The following is a 26,777-nucleotide window of genomic DNA, read 5'->3' as shown; positions in this document are numbered from 1 at the left end:
GCAGACTCTGCTGGAATTCCAGAGCAGGTGATGTTTGTTTTTTGGAAGCGATTTCGTGAATTCCCCCGAAAACGATTCACGGCAATTCCAGAGAGCAAGAAGCTTAGATTCCTTTTCTCAAAACTGATTGAAAATTTAAAGGTTTGAATAAGGCATTCGTTTGGTTACAGAAAGTGGTCCTCCTAGCCGGATTTTAGTCCAATTTTTTCTGATTTTTGTGAATCAGTTTACAACAATGTAATGTTTATTACAACATTTTTGTACATCAGTTTCCATTAACACCTACCAATTCCTTAATAAGTTTAAAAGTATTAAATATTTCCTGTCCAATGAGAAAAAACAAAGCTTCATTTCTCATTACAATAAAAATGGTTAAAAACACACAAAAATGTTAAATTTGTATCAGTTTAAACAAAGAAACCTGTGCCATATTTCAGCATACATATGTTTATGATCCAATTTTCTCTTGAAATTATTAAAGATTTGTCTCTAAGGGAAATTTGAGTTAGTTTTCTGAATGTCTAGAATGTCTGTACCGCTTCTCGTTTTTCAAAAGACTGTAAGTTTCAGTTTCTTTTCTTTGAAATCATTTGTAGGCCAAAACGCTGATTCCTCTAAAAACTTGTAACCGATCTCATGCAGCAGCTTCATCCTAAGCAGACAACTCCGAGCGAATCTTCGGATAATTTCGTAATTGCGTTGTCATCCCAGAAATGTGCTTATACTCTGAAAAAACGATATTTGAAATATGTAACTAAAGCCGAGAAAATATTGAAGTTTTTGACCACCAAAAATACGACGATATTCTCCGATATTTCGTAGAACTCCATAGACATGGGAAACTGGAAAAACGATGTTTGTTCCTCTAAAGCAGAGAGTGTAATCATTCCCTAATGAAAGGGTATCCAATTATTTGCCACTCGTTATTCGTTTTCCCACACCGATTAATTCTGGTTTACTTCTTGCCACATTTTGTGGTTCTTACGGAGCTTGTTCTTGCTGCGGTTGCCACTCGATGGTTCGATGTGGTGGCTGTTGGTTTTGTTGAGTCTCTTGCCTGTTGCCAGGCCATAAATCTCCATCCAAGAAGTCGATTTGGCTTTGGATCGGGTCAGATCGGTTGGGCTTTCTGTACTATACGTAAATATACATATGTTAGTAAGTGAGGGCTGCATAGGAAACGTAAAGAGAGATTGAGCAAATAAATCTCGATCGCTCACGCAAGACAAACAAGCAGGGGCACAGATAGGGGAAACAGGGAAGCAGGGCACAGAGAAATGCTAAATATTCCTGACACTGATTGCACCTCTGATGTGTCGCCTCTCTCCCCATCTGCAGCTCCATCTCCATCGGTTGAATGTGCCCCCCCAAAAATAGCCAACGGGGGAGTGGTTGGCCGTAAGGTGACTAGACCCTGTGTCTAAGTGATCGCTGACAAATTTCCCTGCCCTCTGCACGACAAAAATATCCATCCAAATATGGACGAATACGAATAAGAGACTATTTTCGTTGCCATCGCAAAGAACAAACAAAATTTGTGCTCTGCTGCTCCGAATTTTGTGGCCTGTGCATGGAATGCTTCTTCAGTGTTTTCGGGCTCTTGGATTCCTCAGAGCTTCTGTTCTATTGGATCTTTCGGGTCTTCGGACAGCTGTCGAATGCAATTTGCTTGGGTCTGCAGAATGGTGTTCATTGAAATGTTTTCAGGATCGCTTCGTATCGCGGGAATCGTCTTGCGCATTGGTGGGAAACGTGCGCGACTTTAATGTCGACGTTTGCGCTTTTTCCGACAGTATTTGAATTTCGCTTGGGAGCGAAGTTGAATTCTGGTAAAATAATGTTTCATGGCGAAGGTAAACCGATGATTTCGAGGTTAAGAAAAGATGGAAAGATCGAATAGAAAGAAAGGAAACTACAGATTCGCTTACAGTCTTTCATGGGCTGCTGCTGTCTTGGAAGCAGTTTTTTTTCAAGCAGTACAGAAGAGTCTGCTCATTCCCCGCTAGAGGTTTCTGATGCGCTGCTTTCAAGGTGGGAACTTGCGATATTCTCTTACACTGTACTCTTTGAGAGGAAAATTAATTCAGCTCAAACTATTTGCCTACAGTTTGGGAAGCACTGAACATGAATGTGTGTCTAATCTGAGTTTTGAAGCATACAGTTCTAAGCGGAGGAACAGAATACGGGAGAAACAAACAGCTCGATAGGTGTTCTTATCAAAGCTGCTTAGACTTTAAGGCTTACGGTTAGCAAAGCACTGGTAGGTGCTGAAAAGCACTGAATATAAGCAGATTCAACCGACTCCCAAGTGAAACTGCAGTCTGTCATGAACTTAAGTGAAAAGGAGGGACTCAAGCAGTTCGAAGTGCAGTTTGAGAGACAAGCCAGCAGAGTGATTGCAGTTTTTCATGATTTGTACTGTTTAAGATTGAAGAAAACAGTCTCCATTGAGGAGCTTAACAGGCAATTCTTTTCCATTTCCCGCACTTCTTTAGGAAAGAATCCTATTTAGCACTTCAGAGTCGAAAAGAAAAATTGGAATCCTTCATTTGCTTTTGCAGCCCCTTTATTTCATGCCCCACAAGTCGAATATGTTATGAGGCAGTGCCTTGCAGACTCAAAGGAGTTGTTGCAACCGCTGCCGCTGCCGCTGCTGATGGAGTTTCCCGGCGGCTGCTGCTGCGTTTTGAAATATGCATCATTAATTTTAATGACTGTTAATATGGTTTAGCAGAATACAGTGGACTTAATAGCAATTTGTGTTCCTAATGACTCTGGGCAGGCGGCGACTGCGCCAAAAACTCATCATTAGACAACATGCGAAACCGGCCATGACGAGAACCTCATCGTCCTTCCGCTACTCCTGTCCCACTGTCATGTGGGTGGAAGCGGAGGTTTTTGAATGGAGATCGGTGAATAGCCGTAAAAGAAGCATCTCTTCTTTGCATCTCATTAGTGGAGGAATGAGATGCTCCTACTGCTTCGGTCTAGGCTTCGACCATTGTGCAGGCCTCTGCCACCTTCGTGGCGGCGCTGGAATTCCCCCAATTATTATGCGTAACATGTTGGGTAACCCGAAACTTGGCCGGGTCTCAGTGACGCTCTGTCGACTAGCGCACTGTTGTGCTGCAACACGGTTGCTTGAGGCAACCACTTACCGTTGTGGACAGCTAAAAGCATTCCTTTAATGTTTAGTTAATTGAAACATAGTCGTGCAACAGCAGCAACAGCAACAGCAATAGCAGCGGCAGCAGCAACAGCAAAACTACTTTTTGTTGTGCCTTGATATAAAATATGGAAAAATGCAGGCATCTTGCCAGAAAAGCCGCATAAACAACAAAGCTTTTAGGCGCGTATCTCACAGATACCGATAAAGGAAGCCAACACCCCGATCACCCCTTCCCCGCCTTTTGGGTAAGACAACGAGGATACCTATACCCCCGTTTCACATCTTTCGCAGTTGCGGATGCCACATAGCAGAGGAGTACCCAACAATTTGAGGGACATCTATCGTCACTCAGTATCCCCGTGTCACATACACCCTTGTGTGTGTTTCTGGCCCAGGGTAGCAGCCAAAACCTTTCACATTCAACAATCGAGAGCCCGACAGTCGACACTCGACTTTGCACTCGACTCGCGCATATGTCCAGCGTTTGGTCTGCTGCTGCTACTGCTGCTGTTTCTGTGTCCCTTGTTGCACGTGTGTGTGCGCCACACCCAGAGAGTGTCTAAATGCATGGGAGAGAGAGGGAGACAGAGAGGGAGGAGGGAGAATGCAAAAAAGTATCTCAAGTTCAAGTTCATTAGGTCTCACGGCATGTCGCACAACAACAAAAAAGTGTTGAATAAATAAATGCCAGCCGCAATTTGTTGTAATTTATGCGCGAAACACTTTTCATTCTTCGCTTTTTTTCTGGCAAAATTTTTGAAGCAGCGGGGGGGCGGGGCAGCAAATAGGGGCACCGGGATCCCTCACCAGGAAGCAAATTGCAACCATTAATTGGTCACGTTTTAACTGTGGCAGCGGCAGAGTGGCAGTGGCAGTGGCAGTGGCAATGGCAGCATTAGTAATCCACGATCCAGTGATTCAGTGGCAGATTGCTAATCAAAATCATAGTCGATCATGTGGCATGGGAATATGTTTGATTAATGCCTCAATGCTTGCGTCATCGATTCAGATTTCGTTTCGATTCTGTTTCAAGGGCACCGGACTCGTGTTCGAGGGGCGTGTGCCACTTGAGCATTGGATTTGGAATCGGAATCGGAATCGGTTATGAGTTCTTAGCATTCCATATGTTTTATGCTCTATGGACGGAGTGGATGGATTCTGCCACTACAAAGATCTCTCAGTAGATTTCAGAATCAGTTACTTGATTTGCAAACATTTGTCGTTCGATACAAATAAACCTATTCTTCTGGTGCATTCATCTATGCATCACATTATTTATCGCTCCACTGAGAAGATTCCGATTGCTATTATATTCATGAAGCTATCATTGGATGGAAACACAATTGTTTATGGATCCACTATATATCTATCGAACTGTTATCGGTCCGATTACCTATTTCCGTACCTTACTCTCAGTCTCTGCTTATTTATTTACAAGTGCCATCCATTTTCAATCCGCTTTCAGGCTTCAATAAGATAAATAAAATGCCATCAATTCAAAATCAGAAAATAGCTTAGCAATCTTTTAGATTGATATCTCTCTATCGACTTACCCAAAGTTCCTTTCAAAGATAATGATATATCCGCAGATAAACTTCTTTCAATCTGCGCCATATTTAAAAAAAAAGCCATCTACGGTGTCATCTTCTTTCTTTTCTTTGGGAATCATATTTATAATATTCGCATTGCAGGCGCCCCCGACCACAGCAGAAATTAAGGGATTTTTCCCATTCTATATGGAAATATATTTTTAAGAATTTTCTTTCGCCCAACAATTGAATGCTGATGAAGGCCTCCGCAGCGGGGGGCAGCCGGGGCAGCCAGGGGCAGGCACCCACTTGATGAGGCAGGAATGTGAACTTGAAGGTTACAGCAAATGGGTTGGGGGCTGAAGGTTGTGTTGTGTTGCGTTTATTTAAAATTAAGCCAACACTTAATGTGGCACAAACACAGAGAGAGAGAGAGAGTGAGTTGCTCTTTCCTGGTGCTCGTCCTTCTCGTTCTCGTTCTCCTTCTCCTGCTCCTGCTGCTCCATAGATAAAAACGGAAGTGTCCAATGCTATGGTCCGGACGGGATGGCTGCTGCCTGCCACTAAAATGGTTGTTGTGGGGGCATGAGCATGAGAGGCCCTCTTCATTGCTTTCATTTGTAGCGGAAATGTGTGTTAAAGTATCCTTCTCCTTTATTGTCGCTCTTGTCGCCTCCTGTTTGCGGAAGTGTCGCCTCTGTCCGGGGGAGACGGGGGTGAGAGGTCGTGTCGCCTGCTGTGATTTTTATGCGCCCCAAAACAGAAAAGGAACAGAAAAGGAACAGAAAAGGAACAGAAGAGGAACAGAACAAAACAGAACAATTCTCCAAGCACTCCAAAAGCTGCTGATGTTTGTTTTTTCAGTGGTATCCTCTGAAAGAAACAGCTTTATCCTTTTACTCGTAGCTTGAGACCGGCTTACGCATCCGCAGCACCCGCATCGATATCCGCACCCACACATCCGCAATGGGTAGGCGGCTGTGGGCAGCAGCCCTGTGGCTGCTGTGCTCCCTCCTGGCCCTCGAGCGGCCCGAGAGCACTCAGGCACGTGGCACATGGATCGGCTTTGGTAAGTTCTTGCTCCTCCTCCACTCCTCCCACCTCCCACCTCCCACACCTCGCCCACCAACTATATATAGATAGTCGTAACTGAACGATCGATTAAATCGAATCAATCGAGTCCCCCCAATGGGAGAGATGCGTGTGGATGCGTGATGGCCACTCGATGGCAATTCATTTCAATCGTACGAATGGCATTCGCCATTCATCCCATTTTAATTGCTCCACAAGTGACAACAATTGCCACATGGGGAAGGAATGCAGCTGCAACAGATGACGATGGCGATGATGATGATGATGATGCAGAGATTGGAAGTGCAAGTGCCTCGACTCGTCTCGTCTCTTCTCGCCTCTTCTCGACTCGACTCGACTCTCGAGTTGAGTCTTGCGCAAATCTAGGCTAATTGTTTGTCGCTGTTGTAATAATGATGCCAGCCACCAATTAATTTGCACAAACATCTTAATTTAAAAACAGCGTGAAGAGCCGCACTCAACAGACTTGCAACACCACAGACACACACACACACACGCACGCACACACTCGCGGATAAGCTGCCACAATCTAAGAATAGAATGTGCCATCATTTTGATAAGAAAGCGACAAATAATGCTATCCAGCCTCAACAGCACTCGATCCTCTGTAGGAGAGATCCTCCCACATATGTACATATATTGGGGAGAGTCCGAGCAGAGCAATCTGTACAAAAGACAAATGGTGCCGCGAAGTAGTTCCTCCATTTTAGAGATTGTTAAAAGATCTACAAACAAAAGGTATCTGTAGTAACTAAATGCGCTTTTCGTTCTCTTTGGACTGGAATGAATTCTAATTCTTAAAACTATGTCCTATCCACAACCTTAGAGATAAGTGGAAGAGATATTTAGAAGAGTTATACACAAAAAATCATTTCAATCGCATAGTTATTTCATCTTAACCGAAGAAGGAATGTACAAACGAAAATCCTCCCATTTTAAAGATGTATACATATATTCCTCTGTCATTCCATAAAAAAGTATTTGAAACGCCGACCAGATCCTGTTCTGATCAAAAAAGTTGCACAAAAAAGGAACACCTATGAAGGTCTTAAGTAGTGCGTGATTCTTTATGAATGGAATGACATCCAAAGATATCTTTAACTTCATCAAATACTGAAAATACCATCTCGAAACGGGCCTAAGGTGCTTCCCGGAATCAAAGTCTTGCTTCCGCCATGCCCATATTCTGGGCGGCTCGGCTTCGGTTTGTGCTTTGCCATCGTGCTAACTGTTTTTTCTAGGCCTTTGGTCACGGTCAGTGGGAGAAAGATCAGAGAGAGACATCGGATACACCAGGAATAGAAACAGCGAAAAGCCAAACAATAGAGGGGAACCGCCACCGACTGGGAGGAGATGAATGTGCATCTCTGAAGAGAAATTAAAAACTGTTAGCTGTCGGGGCTCAAGTCAAGGGGAGGGTACTTACAACAATGTCATCCTTGACTTCATTAAACGTAACTTGATCTCAATTGAAGAAGCTGCAGCCTCAGCAGGCAGCTAGCAAACAAACAGAGTCACGAGATATGTAGATAGATACGCGTGCTTGTAGAAGAACAAACCATGAGTATTTTCTGCACTATCGTATAAGAAATAGCTCTAAGTCATCATCATTCATCATCACTCTCCTTAGATCTCATTCAACACACATGCCACACACACTCACACTCATACACTATTCAGTTATGACAATAACTCTCTGAGTTTGATAGATAGTTGACAAGATTTGATAACTGATAACTTTCGATAACTGATTTTTAGCCTGATTTGACAATCGCCAATCGAAGGATTCATCGTTTGTCATAATTTATTTTGGATTTTTATAGATTTATAACTAATCGATAAGATTCGATAGCAAATGCAGTACGAAAACATTCCTTGATTTCCCTTAATAGCGTGTAGAATGCCATCACGATTCTTGCACTTCAATTGCTTGGGAATATATTAGACTTATTCGAATTTTCGATTACTGTCGATAACTATCGATAGGTTTAAAGCAACGCTAATCGAAAGCAAAGACAATCCTTAGGCTTAGCGTAATGTGGAACTCATTCGAATGCACTCCTACTCCATTATAGGGTGTCCAATTGTCGTTGTGCTTGCACTGGGAACTTTTCAATCCGGGATTACTTATTTGGCTTTTGACTTTGGCTGTTTGTTGCTCAGAATTGCTGCTAGAGAAGAATGAATTGAGAAATGTTTATTTTTAGTACAATGTGCCACACACAGAACACACACACACACGCACACACACACAGCATGCGCCTTGCTTCTTGCCCCCTTGCCTCTTGTGGAAGCAAGTTTTCTGGTTGCCTGCTCTAAGCGCTTCCTGAAAGCCAAAGCCAAAGCCAAACGCCAAGTGAAATGTAATGAAATGAAATGAGATCTGCTGAGACTCTTGAATAAATAAATGCTAAAGGCAACAGTTGTTGCAAAGAGAGCGAGTGAGGGGTGGAGAGTGCCAAAGGGGCAGAGTGTGTGGCAAGTTGCATGCTCATGCGCTGATGTAAGCGCTTGGCTTCGAGAACAATTAAAAAAAAAGCTTTCAAAGGCAATGCATCTGTGCCTTGAAGTGCATTTTCTATTTACAGTTGGGCAAGCACTGTGTGGCACTCACACACACACACACACACACACATGGCTCTCCAACTGCAAGCAGGTAGCAGGCAGCAGGCAGCAAGCAGCAGGCAGCAGCCGCTCTCCTTTCAACGCTCTTTTCAGCTCTTTTTTCAGGGTTAACTCTAGACATTACACTTGTCGTTTGCTTGTTTACCGTTTGGATTGTTTGCTTTTGCCTGGCGTTTGGCCGTTCGCAGATTAAAGTTTTTCTGGCCGAGATTCTTTTGGCATACCGTGTAGCAGCGCGTCTGAGAGGAAGGGTATGACTTATACTGCAGGCACGAGGGTAGCAAACCGATCTGTTGTATCCCCAAGCCTGCAATATACATCTCATTCGGTTTTGAAATGTAGGAAAATGACCGTGGAAGTGCTACTATAGCAATTGGTCCTTAGCTGCACATAGACAGGAGTGTTGTCGAGTGCTCCGCTGGCACCCGTTTGACTCGCGCCTATTCATCCTATCCTATCCAACTGCTATGATTCATTCAAATGCGTACTCACTACACTTGATTTCTTTCTAATGCTTTCCCATTGCCCTATAACGGTGGTTATTAGTGGGTAATCCTTAGTCGCATTGCCACAGTCTCTGCCCCACTCATTTGTTCTGGCTGTTCTGGCTGTTCTGGCATTGTGCTGTTGTGTTGGGTGGTGTCTACACACATGTGTCGGCGTGTGCAGTGCACGGAGTATCTGGGAGAACCCTTCACTGGCCGACGGGCGAATAGATTCTGCCTTGTAGTAGTATGACTTGTATGTAATTTGATGCTTATGCCATTAACAAAAATGTCAAAACGTCTAAATGCCAGGGGGCACTCCGCATGCCCCATTCCAGCATACACTCTCCCATCCCTTTACGACAACTCTCTGTTGCTGCCACCGCTCTTTGCGGGGCACGTAATTTGCTTGTTGCTTGAGAGCGGGCGGCGCGTGCGAAATGTCAAGAAAACTGCGTTCGGAAAACTTTTCGCATGTTGTTTTTTTTCTTTTTTTCTTTTTTCGCAATGAGATTTGATATTTATGGAGAGTGAAAACTGGAAAAAACTCCCCAGACGGAATAGGAATCGGAATCAGGAATAGGAATCAGCATCAGAGTCAGGACTCAGTACACAGGACTCAGGGAAAGGAATAAGGATCACAAGGAAGTGGAGGTGGAAGTGGAAGTGGAAATGGGAAATGTGTGCGAAACATTGTCGCTGACAATGGGCACCCCAGAAAGAGAGGATAGAAATTTCGTGTTTAGCTGATTAAATACGTGACTTAATTCTTTGGCTGACAGCAACAGTCTGCACTGCCCCCGGCAGTGCTGCTATGAGTAGCTTAAAGATACACTTTGCATCAACCAGACCTCAGATACATGCAAATTTATGCAGCTTGCAAGTGCAATTTGAATTATTACTTGATTGGGCCCCTCGACTGCTATGATCTCTCGAATCTGTGTTCTGTTCTGTCCGATTGACAGGCTGACAAACACTTGGCCTTCGATCGAAGAAGTATCTGCTGGATACGCTGATTCCCAATGCATGCTGTTAATTGCAACAGTATCTGTATCTGTATCTGTATCTGTAGCTGTAGCTGTAGCTGCACCACGTGCCCTGGCGCAATATGTATCTTATTTATTAATTTGTGCCTCAGTTTCCATCGCCTAGCTCTTGTCATTCTATATCTATCTATTTTTACTTATTTGCCGCTCTATGCAAATGCCAGACCAGACGCTGACAGACCTGCATGACAACGACAGCAACAGAAACAGCGACAGAAACAGCGACAACAGACAACAGACAACCGACATCCAGCAACGAGCAGACCAGCGACAACCGACACAGCCGACAAAACCGACTTTGAACAGCAAAAGTGAATTTACGAGCACAATGCAGATGCAGCCAACAACAACAGCAACAGCAACAGCTTCAGATACAGCTCCAGAAACGGCCATAGATACAGTCATAGATACCGCATAATGTATCTAGCAGATACGAGCGGCCTGCTATCCAACTATTCATCCATCCATCGCGTCCATCGAAAAGGGAAACTGCGGCGGCATTTGAATTGCGAAAAGGAAATCAATTTGCAAAAAGAAAAACAAAAGAAAAGCTTATGCGAAGAAAGAAGAAAGAAGGGTGAAGAGTGAAGATTGAAAGGGGCAGGTAGTGGTGGAGAGGGGAGGAGTGGAAAAAGTATGGGGAATCGAATATGGTCATACAGGGAATTTATAGAGCGATAGGCAGAGAAAAATAAACACATTTAAATTTACAAATGGAGAGAAAGAGAGAGAATGGTTGAAACCAGGAAGCAGATCAAAAGATACCGTAAAACTAAGAGATATAGCAACGATAAAAGTACCTTGAATGATAGCTCTAAAAATAAAAATATATAGATAATAAAACAGCAATGATGTGCAAGCGGAAAAAACACACACAAATAATAAGCAAAGGATCAAAAAGCAGAAGAGAAAGTTACCTTTAATCTGTACCTCTTCAATAAACCGCCGAAAGATATGGCAGAAAAAAGTTATAAGAGCTCAAGATAGAAGATAAGCAGAATGATAAAAGATACAAAGATAAATGAACAGACAAAAGATATGCAGAGAAAGCTATATAGATCGAAAGAACAAGACAGAACGGGGATATCAACTGATAGATAGATCCATAGATACATTGTATACAAAGACATAGATACATACCTTAAGAGATATGGCTTGGAAAATGGCATTGATTGGAGCGAAAATCATAATCAAAAATAATAGTCTAAATAAAAAATGCACTCCTTTCCCCCCACTCTCCATTCTTACACTCTTACACTCCAACCACTCCACCCACTCCCCACTCACACATCATTCACATTCACACTCGACTCCATCCTCGAATTATTCGTTCACACACACGAGGAATGCCCTCCATTTGCATTCAATTTCAAGATTTCTTGGCTGTCATCGCACCTGCTTAATGGGAGTAATTTCCCCCGACCAAATTACAGGGTATTAGTCGTGTCGACAATGCGCTCAAATTGCGGGCTGCACCCAACAGTCGACGACGACGGCGACGACGCAACGACGACATTACTGGGTTACTGGGGGGGCAGGCAGCGTCAGCCAGCAGCACAAGCTCTATATTTATGTATGCACTCGCTTAGAGTCTTATAATTTTTGTATGAAATTTTATCAGCAATGCAAAAATCTGTAAAAGGCCACCCCGGTCCACCCGCCAGTACCCCGTCTATGGTGGGGGTTCGTTATCTAAATGACGGAAAGAATTTTAATCGAGCATCCAAAACGATAAACGATGGCGTCGGCAAGCACCAGAAAAAAGATCAGTAAAAGGAGAAGTAGAAGTAGAAGGAGAAGGAGGGACTGTGTCACGACATACATACATATGTACATATGAATACATTCTGAACAATTTGTAATTGCTATTACAGGCAGCTTGACATCATCGCCTGACAGCTGATGCCGTGATAATGATTATGATGATGATGATGATGCAGCTGCTGCCCGATGATGTCAATGCAAATACCAGAAGTCGAGCGCTAAGGAAAGATTGTGGAAAAGTGAGAGAGAGTGGGATAAAGATAAACATAGAGACAGAGATAGGGATACGGATAGGGATACAGATAGAGACAGCTACAGAGAGCGACAGATGCATCGAAACCATACAAATTGTATGGTTAAATGTGCAATTCATTCAACAGCAAAAATGTCGAGCCATTCGAAACAAGTGAACAGAAAACGAATCCTATCTCAGAAAATCACCTGTTTTGGTAGTTTTGGCTTATCAGAAGCTCAATAAAAGCTGAGAATCAAATCGAATCGAAAGTGCATTCCAATGGAATGAAACGAAAGCAAAATTTGAATACGACCCCACAGCAGCACATTTTTCATTTTTCATTTTTCATGCATCAATGCAATCATGCATTCAGAATTCTTGTTCTTACGCGATCGGAATGAATCATGTGTACGAGGAAGGGACTCAATTGCAGCATCGATTATATTTAAAACAAGCGATAGAACAATGCGAGTGGAGTCAGTCGCTGGTGGATGCCCCTTGATTCGCTCATTCATCAATTGATTGCTTTGTGCCTCATATGAATCATACAATGATTTCTACGAGTAAGTATTAATTGATGTACGAGTGTGCTTGGCCAGGGCTCAATTATTCAGAGAGCTCTACACTTCCAATGAGCACCTAATGTGCATACATATGCATGTCAAATGATCCCTGAATGTGCAGTAAACGTGTCCATCCTTAAAGCCCCTAAAGTTAAGAGCTCTCGAGGGATAATAAGGGATGTATGAAAGTATGATTCGCTATGTTCCCTACTCTTTTGGCAGTGCGTTCTTCCCTACTGGTACTCGAGTTTAACTCTAATAGATTTTGTATGAATCGTCATTCGTTCAGGGCTTCTTTATAGCTGGGCACAAATCTCCCCATCCCATCCTATCCCATCCTAGCCCATCTCTCCCTCTTCATCGCTGTCTGGCTGCCTGGCTCTCTGGTTCTCTGGCACTCCCACTCCCCTCTCAGCTTTCCATTTCCATCGACATATGTATGTATAACTTAATATTTTCATTTGTTGGCCTCTATGGTCCATCCATCGATCAGCTGTGTTCTGATTCATGAATCATTTTGGAAAATGTTGGTCCGTTTGCATACGCACTCGTATGTATATATGTACATACATGTTGTGCCATGTTTTTGGCATTTGGCAATGAACTTCATCCACAGAGAGGGGTGTACATTCAAGAGGGTCGTGCAGAGAGAGAGCAGAGAGTGTCTGAAGGGGGCGGGCTGTGGGCAAAGGATGAAGCGTGTCGTGCCTCAATCATAGAAATTGTTCTGCGGTTTGCCTCCACACAAATATTTGGTCACACACAAATTGCTATTATGGTTATGTGGTACCCACCCACTTACCCCTATTCTCCTCTCTCCTCTCTCCCTCTCCCACTCCCACTCCCACTCCCCTCCTTACTCTATCTCTCTCTGTCTGTCTGGTTGTCTGTCTCTTTCTGCCTGGCATTGCGTGCTCTGTTCGCGATGATTAATGACAATTTTTGGATTGAACCGTGTCTCTCCCTCCCCTTCCCCCTCTGCATACCCTTTCTCTTTCCCCTCGAAATTTCCCTACTTATGGCTACTCCTTTCTCTATCGCATGTGTGTTTGTGTGTGTGTGTGTGCATCCCTGCATGTGTATCTGTGTGTTTTTGACGTCTCGCTGGCCGATAACATTTAATTGCTCAGCGATATATCATAAGATAGCGACCGTCGGACGACCACGACTCGACTGCTGAAATGGCAGCAGCCACTTCAAGACTTGAAAGTTAAATATATAAATTTTATTAAATATTTGCGAGTACAGAGGCATTTTATGCATTTTCATTCGGCCATTCAGTCCCAACATCAACATCAACATCCCCACAGCCACTGCTCCCAATCCAATGGCACTCCCACTTCCCACATCCCACTGTCACTGCCACTCCAAATGCAGTCAAAGTCAACAACTCATAAACCAACAGGAATCACGCATACGACATGTTGTATATGTAGAAATGCTGCGGACAGTAGAAAAAAGAATAATAAACTGACAAAAAAGAATAGTATGCCTGTTAATGCTGGAACAAAGTGTTCGAGTTTGAGTCCAAAAGAATGAATAAGCACAGAATGAATAAAGAACAAAACTAATTTATACAAATATGAAAGAAACCAGCGGAAATCCTACGAAATGAGTTCGAATAAATGATAAATGGATGTTCAATGGGAAATGAATCATTTTGTAAAGCAAAGCTTATCCGAGTCACTCGAACTCTCAACAAATGCTCATTACCTTCAGGTTCATTCGGTTCTCTTCGTTTAAACGTTGCTTTTTTGGGCCCAGAAATTCCCTCAAATGCATTCGTGTTCATGTCGTCATTTGCAGATCTCAGATAATGGCGATTCTTCTTCTGATATTCAGGATTTTGTACATGTAAGGATCATATGTATGTACGTCGATATCTCTCCCTATCTTTGTGGCTGTTAAGAACCGCCGCTGTTCATACAAATGTATGGCCAATTTACCGGCCAAGCCTCATTAATTGTTCCCTTCTGCTGTTGGTTGCTGCGGAGGTTTCGTTCCCTCTCTTTGCGGCATGCAACACCGCCAAAGTATTTAAGAAACTTGCTACAGAACACGGGGAAACAAAATGAAGTAGAACTTGCGATTCGTTTTTGGATCTAGGCTTTGCCTTTGCCTCTGCCTCTGCCTCCGCAATTTGGTTTTCGTCGGTGGCTCTGCTTTTCGGGTTTCAGTTTCCGTTTGCTGGTTTCCCTGTGACTTTTCCCTGGTCCCCAGGTCCTGTGTCCTCAGTCAGTCCTCTGGTGCCTGGCACGCGCTGACACTTTTACTTTGTCCAAACGACGACTCGGGAGGACAAGGAGGAGGAGCCACTACCACGGGAGGCGGCAACGGCAGCCAGACTGGAAGACCGACAACCGGTAACCGACAACCGACAACCTACAACCTACAACCTACAACGTACAACCTACAACCACCAACCGCCAACAACCTGCCAAAGGAATGAGCAAAGAGAGAGACGAAACAACTTAGTCCTGTTGGAGTTTTGTGCTCCGTTCGCTTGGGTTCATAAGAAGCGGGCTTGAACTGCCATATGGCATAAATTCCTTGGGTATAGATTGGGGATTCAAACAAGTGGGCAGCAAACATTTGAATGCATTGCATTTATGAATCTGTGATCTGTGATCTTCATTGAATATGGATTCCAACGGTATTGGATTCATATCCATATACAGATACATATCCTTCCTGCTTTGGATTCTTTTTCGAGCATTCAAACATTCGATTAGGATTTCCAGCTGGTCCTGGCTCCGACTTCGATCGCAAACCTGTGAGAACCCTAAAATGAATACATTTTCGTACATTTTTCGTGATCGCTGATAGGCTATAAGTCCTCTAGTATCTTTTCTATTAATCTTTAGCTATTTTTAGAAAACTCCTTACCTTCAAAACCATCTTACCATCCTTCTACGATTTCTAAGATCCAAAATAAAGTTATGTTCGTCCAAGGAGTCTTTCGTAATTTGTTGCATACTTTTGGGCTTCCCCGAAAAAGAGCATTTCCAAAGTCCGCAATGGCACTCTTCTCTCTCCCCTCTTGGGCTGTGGAAAACTTCTGCAAATTAAAAAAGAAAAACAGTTTCCCCCTTTCCCTTCCCCTTTGCTTGCCCCTAAAGTCCAGCCCCTATTTGTGCGTCTCCTTCTCCGTGTACTCCGCCAGCGCAGTGTGTCTTCTTCCTTCGGCTGTGCTGTGGCAGCGGCGCTTCTGTGGCCACAAATGATAAATTTATTTAATTTGCCATAAATTGCCAGAGTAACTAAGACGACGCACGCAATGACAACGCAAATGTTGCACACCCCTCACCCCTCTCTACCCACCCTCTCTCTGTCCCTCTGTCCCTCTGCCTCTCTGAAGTGTGTCTTACAGCAATAATAAAAAAAACCAAAAGAAGCAAAAGTTTATGCAAAACAAGCCACAAAAATTAACGTTTGTCACATTGCGCATGGAATGCGACAAATCAGTGGCAAACTTTAGCCCGCAGACAGGTGCAGTGGCAGTGGCAGTGCCACAGCGGAGAGTTGCGAGGGGCATGGCAGGGGCACACATGCCAACGTCAAACAATTTCATCGATTTAGCAGAAGAAAGACTACACGGGGAAGAGACACACGGAGCCTTTTCCCGCAAAGAGTTTTTTGGCCAACAAGTTGTCGCTGATATGGCCCATGTCTTTCTATTAGCCATGTCTCAGCCATTTATCCGACTTTCTGCTCCTCATTTTTTGGCACCCAGTATTCCTCAAGAAGTGTCCATGGGTTGCATGGTATTTGTGCCACATCTTTACATATATACATACGCATGTACACTAATTCTACGTAGAGTCCAATAAAATAACACAATAATAAGCTAATACTTGCAAAGTACTAAGCTAGGTCCATCAATTTGCGCAAAAATGTATTAAAATTATTTTGTTTTTATTTTTGTATTCTTCTAGTATTTTTCTGGTATTTTCCTCAGAATTTTCCTAGTTTTTTTTTCGAAATCATTCGAAGACCATTCCGTTCTGCAGAAAGTCTTAACAAACGTAAAAGTTTCTCTTGAATAAACCAAAATCATGGATGCTCGTCCAAAGGTATCCAAGGGATTTTGGGGATTTTGAAACATGAGTAAAGGGTGTTTATTAGTCGGTCTGCTAAGTTTTTCACTCGTGGTTTTCTCTTATTTATGTGACATTTTCATTGTGTGTTTACGGCCTGAAATGAGTAAGTGAAATGTTGGCTAGATTGAAGAAGACCAAGAGCAAGAAGACCGCAAAGACGAAGGAGGAGGAGAGCAGGGGAATAAAGGGGTGGCAGGGCTGTGTTTCGACTGGCGGTAAAGAGGTAAAAGGCTTGCCTGCCACTGCTTGAGCTACAGCAAACAGAGGCACATGCAAAGGCGCACTTAAAACTGCAGACGCCACATAATTGTCGCCCCCTGCAGCAGCACCACCAGAAGCAGCACCAGAAGCACTGGCAGTGGCAGCAGCAGCAGCAGCATGTGCATCTGCCCATCCCCATTCTCCAATGCTCTGACAACTGTCACTGGTGTTTGACACGGTTTTGCTGCCCCCTCCCTCTGTGACTGTGTGACTGGTGCGCATCGCGAGCTAAGCAAACTGCAACCAAAACTAAACACTCGGGGCAACCTTTACGACCCCGCTGCGTTGTCCCTGCCACCAGTAGAAGCAGAAGCAGCAGAAGCACCACCACTCCCCTATATGGCTAATGACTCATTAAATAACGCGCCACAGGGGGAGCTGTGGATCGGCGGGGCAGAGAGCCAAAGTGGTAGATTGGCGGTGGAATGAGGTTTTGAGTGTGTGCATATTCATGAGCTTCGTGTTAAGCTGCCATTTTGACGTTGGCTGTTTGCATAGCCGAAAAAGGCCGAACGCCGAACGCCGAACGCCAAACGCCAAACGCCGAACGCCGAGTGCATATGAATTTGAATATGAATATGAATATGAATAGGAATCAAGCTATCAATCAGGCCAGGCATCCATCTGAGTCGGGGAGTCTCAGTCATCCAGTGAGTATCTCTCCCGCCTGCCACTTGACATGCATCAAGCTGGGGAGGGCGGCCAGGGATGGCCAGGGCGAGAAGGCTAATAACCAAGTGAACATGATCATGAACGATGGCAGCAGCAGCAAACAGGATGCGAGTCAATCTCGAAAGAGACAGAACCATTCACAGATGAAGTACCCATTCCAAGAGGCCATCAGAATGAATAACATAAAAGAACTGAAGGATGTCTTGTGTATAATACCTCATGAATTTACTATTCCCTTTAAATACCTCCAAAAGTGGCTATGGGCTTAAATGAACACTATGCAGATGCTATAATTCAGAAAATTGACAAACTTGTCTGCCTAATATCCGATTCATGAATATGGCTTCCTGCCCCACTCCTTCTGGGACAATTACTCATTACATGTGAGGCAGGAAAGATCCTCATCGGTAGGAGGATATGCCTCAGCCATTAGTCTACCGGTCGAATCGTTGAACGGAAATCGATTAGTCATAGACGTAAAACGAATGAAACGAATGGCTTATCGCTGATAGTTCTGAGCACTCGAAGCCTTAATTAAAGCCCCAGAATGGTGGCGGGTGGGGGGTCATGGGGTTATGGCAATAACAGTTTTGCAGGGCAGCAGCAACGAGCGTTCACTGCGGGAGGGACTCCAAGGACTTTAAGGAGTGCTTTAAACTAGACAAAGCAAAGACTCATCTGCCCTCCAAAAAATGTCCTGCCCTCGAGTGGAGGGCGTCGCTGTGTTGTGCACTTTGCATGAAGCATAAAGCGAGTTAATGATTCGATGGCTACGATGATGAGACGCTAACGAGCAATAATCAAATCAAAGATACTTTCTATTATCAATCTGCTTGCCGCGAAAATTGCTCTTAAGCGACAAGAGGCAGCAGCGGCAGCCGCAGCCGCAGCCGCAGCAACAGCATCAGCAGCAGCAGCAGCAGCAGCAGTGCCCCACTCCCCCTCCTTCCACAAACTGGATTTTCCGACGATTTTTGTTTTTTGCTTGCTTGTTTGGTTTGTGGCACACTTGATGCCACCGCAAAGTGAAAATTTAGCTTAACCCCACATTACAGGAGGGTCAGAGGGAGGCGAGGCAGATGCTGTCTGACGGTACTCCAGCCATCCAGCCATCCAGCCTCATCTGCCCCCGATTCTTGTGCCACCTTTTAACTTGTTTGTTTGCGGCTTTTGGCTTGTTGGGCGCTTTTGCGTTTTCCATGTGCCCGCATATCAATTATCGACTCGAATTTACGCTCTGTCTTCTCCTTTCCTGGCGCTTTTTTTCCGCGCTGGAATTTTCCTAAGGACTGAAAGGACGGGAGACGGGAGACGGGGGACGGGGGACGCCTCCAGACTCCGGCTACGGCTCCTGGCTTAAAGTTCAAGAGCAAGAGGATGCAGAGGATGCAGAGAATGCAGAGAATGCAGAGGAGAAAAAAATGGTCAGACGGAAGCCATGCAATGCCATGCTGATCCCATTTCAAGGGAAAAGCGAATAGAGGAAATTCCATTTGACACCCATCGAAGAAAGACTAAAAAGAAGGTGCCACAATCCAGAGAGACGGAGCCAGTGGCATTCAGCAGAGAAGAAAATTAAAGAATTCCCTGAAAGAATGGGGAACACGGACTGTAAAAGAAACAGGCGGTTCGTAGTAATCAGACTAATAGACCCCAATCAGAGTACTTAACAAAAGAACTTTGGTAATGAAAGTACCCGCAGTTACGCCATGAATCAAAGAGTAGTATTTTTTATGACTTGAGATGGATTCCGATTGAACGGAAACCGAGGGAACCTACCAGCGTAAACAGAAGTCCTTTTATTTACGCAGCTTGATCAGATAAGGTAACATGGATCTTTATTCAATGGATATCCCATGGATCTCATGGGATACTCATATCAGCTCGCACATCTATGGAATCGAGAAAAGAGAGTACACTATTTCAAGGGAGAGGGCAGTATATAAATATAAGAAAGTATTCTTTAGTTTTGGTTATTCTTTGTCTTAAAATTCTTGACTCTTGATTTAGCCGTAGCATTCATGTTAGAATCCAATATCTTCTAATTATTGACAGCACTATTCAAAGCCGTTTTGTATATACAAGAAATATGTATGTACATATATGTATATACCATGAAAAATGGCATCAATGAAGCATCAGGTGTGGGTCGAATGAGATGGATGCCGATGCCCCAACCGCTGGAGCATCAAATTTTCAATCAAAGGAAAGCAAAAGGGGAAAAAATAACCCTGCTCCCCCTGTGTCTTCGTCTTGCCGATTATAATTTGTTGTTTGGCCAAGGATTCGGCATCAAACGGATTAGGATCACACGTCTGGATACATAATTGGAGCCCCCTCTCGCGCCACCTGCCTGCCACACAGTTGGACCGTTTGGCAACCGAAATCCTTTTGCTGCAGACAGGACTGCCTTCTGCCCCCCTCCCAAACAAGCTATGGGCTGCCATTATTTGAATCTTTAATGTCAATAAGCCGGAACACTCAAAAAATAACAGAAATATTATTGCCCTTTCTTTGCCCTGTTCGCCTTTGTTCGCTTTGTTTGCAAATTGACTTGAGGCGCCTTCAACTCCTCCCGTATGTCCGTCTGTCCGTCTGTCTGTCGGTCTTTCTGTCCTTCTGTCTGACTGTCTGACTGTCTGTCTGTCTGTTTATCCGCTTGCCTGTCCGCAATGAAATTGTCAAATTGTAGCCACGGAAATTCCTCGCCTTCGTGTTGAAAATTGCTGAAAGAAAGAAAACTTTGGCGATTTGTGTGGAGGCCCCAAAAGTTTGCAGCACTGCAGCACACAGGCGTTTCGGTAGCTGCCACCCAAATATTGCCTGCCCATGGTCGGTCTACGGCCTTTGCTGATGACAAATTGTTGATTTAGAGCAGGACAATGGCCCCAGCCACAGCCCCCTAGGAGTCATCCTCAACGCCCATCAAACCAAACTCATTTACACGAAAGCCAGAGACAATGTTACAAGCTCTATAGATGTATGTTTATTTTCATAAGATATGCTGTTTAATATATATTATTATACATATGTATATTATGGGACGGATTCGCTTTTCTAATTTAGGGATCTTGCGATTTCAGAGAGTAACCGAATGGTTTCTCAAAGATTGCAGAAAGCTTCTGTAACTTAAAGCTTGTACATATGTATATTTTTATAAAGTTTCGCATGGAATGCAGTGATACATTGGAAAGTATGGAACAATGCAGCATTTCCAATTCACCGCCAAGAGCCAACGTGCATCTGTTCATCTGATTTCAGAAACGATAATAAATATACCAACCTAATTTAAATGAAGAGACCATACTAAGTACTAGCTGTGCTGAGACGACCTCATTGAACATGTTTTTGTTACTTTTTAAATGTTTCCTCATCTCTGTATGGTTTTTTCATTATTTAACTCTGATTATTATCACCGAAGAACATCCCTAAAGCTTAAATTGAATTTGTATTGTGTAACATTTATTGATTGCTGTTCCTGGTTTCCTCATTGGAATTCCAAAATGTGCCTGCTCAATGTGCCCTCAAAAGCGAGATCATATTTATTCTTCTGAGAATTCATCCGAGATGATAAGCAATATACAGGTGATCTTCATATCTAATGCTCTCATCGGAACGCAATATTTTCTGTATGTGACGGAGGTGATCTTAAGAGAAGGTATAGACTTAAAATACTGTGAACAAGCCGCTGTATTTGCAGTTCGTTCAAGGCCGGCCCGTTTCATGGTTTTTTGTATGTTTTCCGACTTTTTACAAATTTTTTAACGCTAGTCTTGCTTAATTCTGCACTGTTGGATCATTCTCGAATGCATTTTAATAATAATCCTTTCGCAGATTAAGGATAATATTTTGCGCAGTCTCCGACTACTTTACTGCATTCCCCATTGTTACTGGTTTTACGTGTCGCACTGTATTACATTTCCCAGGAGTTTCCCAGGAGGTTCAAAAAAGCAGATCACTCACTCACAATCTCTTTTAGAAAATGTAGTCCTTCAGAATTCGTGTGATCTATGGGAATGAGTCATGGGTATTAGGTCCTGATAGTCGTATCCTCCTCTTATCCAGGGGGAATTTTGTCTCTTCATTTTTATTTTAATATATTGTACGTGTATAGTCCCTGCTAATTGTTTGCTCTTAAATTGGCTTTTGGCTTTAAGCTGTGCTCTGATTACCGCCTCCTCCTCCTTCCACCTATAATGTTCGCTTAACTTTTCTTTGCTTTTAATTAGCCCTCTGCTCGCGGCTCCCTCTGCCCCCACGCTCTTTGTCATCCCTTCTACTCCTCCCCCTTTGCTGTCTCCTTCGCACTTTCTGTAATCAAATCCGCGTTGCGTCACAAAGTATTTTCTCGCATACTTTCGACGGGCGAAAGGGCGACAAAAATTATCTAAAAATATTTGTAAAATTGCTTAAATTGTTGATTTTTTCATCCTGTTGTTGTTGCCGTATGAAATAATATGCGAGTGAGAAAAGAGAGGCAAGAGAAAGCGGCAGCGGAAAGGGTTCAAAAGGGCAAAAAGGGCAAAAAGGGGCTGGCTGGAAACATGCACAGGAAACTGCGGCTAACGATGCTGCTGCTGGGCCATGCCCATGCCCCCACACCATTTCATTCTGACTGGAGTGTGGAAGGGGTTGTCTATCACACAACACCGAAAAAACACCTAACAAACTTTTGCTTTCAAGTTGAATGAAGTGTCAGCCGAGAGTCTGGTTCTGGTACTGCTTCTGCTTCTGGTTTGGGTTTGAGATTTGGGGTTTGGGGTTTGGGGTTTGCAGGACTTTTTTCCTGGAAGGAAGTGCTTGTTAAACTGCATCCGGCTGTCATCTAATTGCAGACACAGATCAAACTCTTGTATTTTCGGATTTATTTATGGCTTCTTTTCCTATCTTCTGATTGCAGAATGCCAGCCGAATGAGTACCGTTGCCGCAGTGGACATTGCATTGATGCTGGAAAGCGCTGCGACTACCGCGTGGACTGTCCCGACGGCGATGATGAGAACGAAGAGTGCCGTAAGTACTAAGCGAACAGAGAGACACCTGCTGGGGTCTGCCGCTGCCCCCCAAGTGTAGCTACTCTTATGATCTGTAGAAACACCTGTATCTAGTGCTAATATCCGATCAAAAATCGATCAAACCTTAGGCTAAGACACCTTTTAGCTGTAAGCCGAGGGTGTCCTTCTTTTGTGGACAAACACGCAGAATACTAACCAAAATCATCTCTCTAACCTATCTCTCTCTTTCTCTCTCCGTGTTTGCTTGCCCCCTACCCCACCAATAACTGCAACAACCATATCGATATACTAACAACCTGCTTCACCAAAACCAAAACCAAAACCAACAACAACAACCAACAACTAACCATAGCCGCCGCCTGCAGTGGCATGGAGTACCAGTGCCGCGACGGCACGCGCTGCATCAGCGTCAGCCAACAGTGCGACGGCCAGCCCGATTGCAGCGACGGCGACGACGAAGAGCACTGCGACGGAAGTAAGTAGCCAGTGATCGAATCATCGAATCATCTAATCATCCAAGCATCCAGTCATCATCTACCATCAACTCTGCCATTCACCTTTGTCCACCCCAATCTTTGTCTCCATGCTGCCCCGCCCCGCTTGGAGTAGTTGTGCCCAAGCTGCGGTATACCTGCCCCAAGGGAAAGTTCACCTGCCGGGATCTGAGCTGCATTTCAATTGTTCATCGATGCGATGGTCGCGCCGATTGCCCGCATGATCGTTCCGATGAGGAGGGCTGTCGTAGGTGTTCGCCCCCCTAATACCACACACACTCCCCGCTCAAGTCCCCCACTCTTTCTCTTTCTCTCTCACTCTCCCCTTTTGGACGCAGCCTGTCTGTATGACAAATGGCAGTGCGATGATGGTACCTGCATTGCCAAGGAGCTGCTCTGCAATGGCAACATCGATTGTCCCGAGGACATATCCGATGAGCGCTACTGCGAGGGTGAGTATCTGTAGAAAAAACAAATGTGTTGCTCGGGGGCTCTTGCGGCGACTGAAAGGAGGTAAGTGTAAACGTCTCTATGCCCCTCTCCCCCTTGCTGCCCATTCAATCTTCCAATCACTCACCGCGCACACCTCACTTCACACTGACACAAATAAAAAAGAAAGAAAAAGAAAGAACACGAGTGCTTTTCGATCGTCGTGCAGGTGGCTTTGGAGTCGATGACGATGAGCAGTGTCGGTTCGATGAGTTCCGATGCGGCACTGGTGAGTGCATACCGATGCGTCAGGTGTGCGATAACATATACGATTGCAACGATTACACAGACGAGATCGGCTGTGGTAAGTCCGGGGAGTCCGATTCGATTCCTTTTCTGTTTGTTTCTGTGGCTCTGCGCCTTTGTGTGTGTATTTATCGAGAAACGATAAGCGTTTATTTATCGAGCTCTCTCTGTCTATGTCTGTTTCGCTTTTGCTACTCCTTCTGCTCCCTCTGCTCCTTCTTTTGGGTAACTAAAATCCTTGGTGATGGTGATTCGTTTCTCTGTTTTTCTTGTTCTTTGTGTGCACCTCTCTACTCTCCACTCTTTTCCCACGTTTCATACTTCTACGCTTCTCAATGATAGCCAATCATTATCGGAAACTATCGCTTGCTTTACGTGCTGTATGCGATAAGTGATAAGTGTGTCTAAAGCGAGAGAAATCTCTCTATCGTGTCTCTCTTTGATTTTTGCAATTCTAACACCAAACATTTTATTTCTCTTCCCCCGGCCCTTCCCCAACGAAACCCCTCTCGGTTATGGTTATCGAATGTATACAAAAATTCTACAAAATTAATCGATTAATCGCACGCCAACCCTGTATTGGACCAAAACCTCAAACTCGAATGCAACTGAAACAACTGCAACAACAAACAACGTCATCATTGGCTCGCAACAACAACTACAATAAAATATTCTTGCATGTCTCCCCTGAAAACCCCTGAAATACTCACGGTCTGCATGCGGTTGTCTCTCCCATCCCCTGTTCCTTCCCACATAACCCATAACAAATCCATCACTGCGGCCGATGCATGCGGCTAACCCTGAAATGTGTGGACAGACCTCTCCAACGAGGACGTTGGCGGGATAGGCATCGCCATCGACCACCATCGACCAACGCCCAAGGGTTGGGATAACGAAGTGGTTTTGCCTGAGCTAGAGTACCTCCCGGTGGGTAGGTACAACAAGCCTGATCCCCAGAACAAGTGCGCCTCCAATCAGTTCCACTGCGTCAATACGGACGTGTGCATACCGCTGCACCTTCGATGCGATGGGTACTACCACTGCAACGACATGAGCGACGAGGCGGACTGTGAGCGTTACCAGCCGCCACCCAAGACGCGGAGGCCGCCAACGATCAGAGTCACCACACGGTCGCCGTGGGACTTCTCCCCCGATTCGCTGGAGCGGCGCACAACTGAGGGAGGACCAAGAGGAGGAGTAACGATACGACCAACGTCACCCACTGCTACTGCCACTGCCACTGCCACCACCACTAACCCAATAACAACTACCTCCTCAACAGCAACAACGATAGCGAGTAGGTGTCTTCCTATAGATGTAGTTTCTGTGGATGTAGCATACTTTCTGGGGCATCGGTGAAGGGTAGCGCGTAAACGTGTATCGAGGAATACGGAAGACAGGGGTAAACGGTTACCCGATTAACCAAAGAAGTGCATGCCATGTTTGAAACATTGAAACCTACTTTAGCTTTTAATTTATATATTTTTTTATAATTGATATCCGTCATACATCGTTCTTTCTTTTTCCACTGCCACTCACACTCGCTATCTTTTTTTCAACCACCTCTCATTCTCTCTCTCTCTCTCTCTCTCTCGGTCTCGTTCTGGCTTGTTAAATTATTTTTGCCATGATTATATACCTTGTTGTGTCACCCATACATCAACACCACCACCAAACCACCACAAAAAAAAAACAACAATTACATTTAGCCTACTCATCATCATCATCGTCATCGCCATCATTAGGGGCAAGCAATTGCCTCGAAAACATCGAATTCGCGTGCCACAATCACGATTGCATACCGATTGAGAGCGTCTGCGACGGCATCGCGGACTGTGGCCATCACGAAGACGAGGATTACGTTCTGTGCAACTGCAGCAGCGACAAGGTGAGCCACAGCCACCTCAATCCGTAGAGCCATCTATCCCAATCCATCTATTCACACAAATCCCTAATACAGTGCTTTTTTTATTCCATTGAATCAATTATATTGCAGAAGACCAATTGCTACTCCAAGCGATAACACACTGCCTTAGATTTTAATTGAAAACTAAATCGATTAGAAGACACTGAACACTTCCAGTCATTTATCCTGATTAAAGGTAGAATTACCTTACCTTATCTTACCTAACCCCATTTGCAGGAGATACTTTATTCCAATCAATGACTTAAATCGATAACTAATTACAATCTAAAAACTACTGAAATCGATAAATGACATCAATATATTCAAAATCATTCGAATTGATGATTGACTTCAATCGATAACTAAAAACAATCGAAAAATCACATCGATCACTCACAATTTTGACTTCATATGAAGGCGTTGATTCACGCCAAGCGTTCAATGCCAATCGATGGCTAAATTCAATTCCAATCGATAATTAATTTCAATCGATGGCTGAATTTTGAGTTTGAGTGCTTGCTCGTACCACTTGATACTCTACACCATCCTATAGTACTGACACGCACTGTACCACACACAAAAGCACAAGCACACAGACACATACACATTGCATACCATCATACACATACTCATTCATTTTTCCATGCAACACAGTACAAGTGTCAACGCGGCGGCGGTTGCATACCCAAGACGCAGGTCTGCGATGGCAAATCTCAGTGCCACGATGGCAGCGATGAGAGTGCATGCCGTAAGTACAATCTCTCATCATTTTTCAGTCTCTCTCTGTTTCTATCACACTTCTATGCCCCCACTATTTCACTCTCTTCACACAACATCCACAAAAGTCTAATTTTCATTCAAAAATGAAATTGTGAGAGACCCATTCTAATCCCACGATTCTTGTTGATTGAATATAAATATAATCTGGAAGTTTAAGTAGCCTTTAGCTAATTGGTTGATTTTACTAACACGCTAGATGCACTCACCCCTAGACCCATATACCTACCTACCCCTATCTATATTCCTATTCCCATTCCTATTTCTATTCCTGTCAAAACCTTTCACAAAGTATCGAACTTTGGTTTTCT

The 26,777-nt window shown here is 44.1% G+C and overlaps 1 protein-coding gene across 32 annotated transcripts in view; it reads left to right on the top strand.

The window, feature by feature from the left end:
- Window positions 1-26,777, top strand: part of trol (terribly reduced optic lobes) — a 100,681-nt gene that overhangs the window by 41,444 nt on the left and 32,460 nt on the right. For 17 of the 32 annotated variants that reach the window (XM_015186839.2, XM_015186856.2, XM_015186854.2 and 14 more), the window contains 6 exons: window positions 22,442-22,552; window positions 22,907-23,029; window positions 23,707-23,841; window positions 24,601-25,080; window positions 25,493-25,671; window positions 26,344-26,437. In XM_015186839.2, coding sequence (XP_015042325.2) covers window positions 22,442-22,552; window positions 22,907-23,029; window positions 23,707-23,841; window positions 24,601-25,080; window positions 25,493-25,671; window positions 26,344-26,437 — 1,122 coding nt within the window. Of the gene's footprint in view, window positions 1-5,604; window positions 5,768-22,441; window positions 22,553-22,906; window positions 23,030-23,163; window positions 23,296-23,386; window positions 23,501-23,706; window positions 23,842-24,600; window positions 25,081-25,492; window positions 25,672-26,343; window positions 26,438-26,777 lie in introns of all 32 variants that reach the window. The other 15 variants (XM_015186853.2, XM_015186848.2, XM_033383286.1 and 12 more) reach the window with 8 other exon arrangements.

Source organism: Drosophila pseudoobscura, chromosome X (assembly GCF_009870125.1).
Source record: "Drosophila pseudoobscura strain MV-25-SWS-2005 chromosome X, UCI_Dpse_MV25, whole genome shotgun sequence".
In the NCBI taxonomy this organism is placed as follows: Eukaryota; Metazoa; Arthropoda; class Insecta; order Diptera; family Drosophilidae; genus Drosophila; species Drosophila pseudoobscura.
The sequence above is the reverse complement of the archived record's forward strand: the minus strand, read 5'-3'. Positions and strand labels throughout refer to the sequence as shown.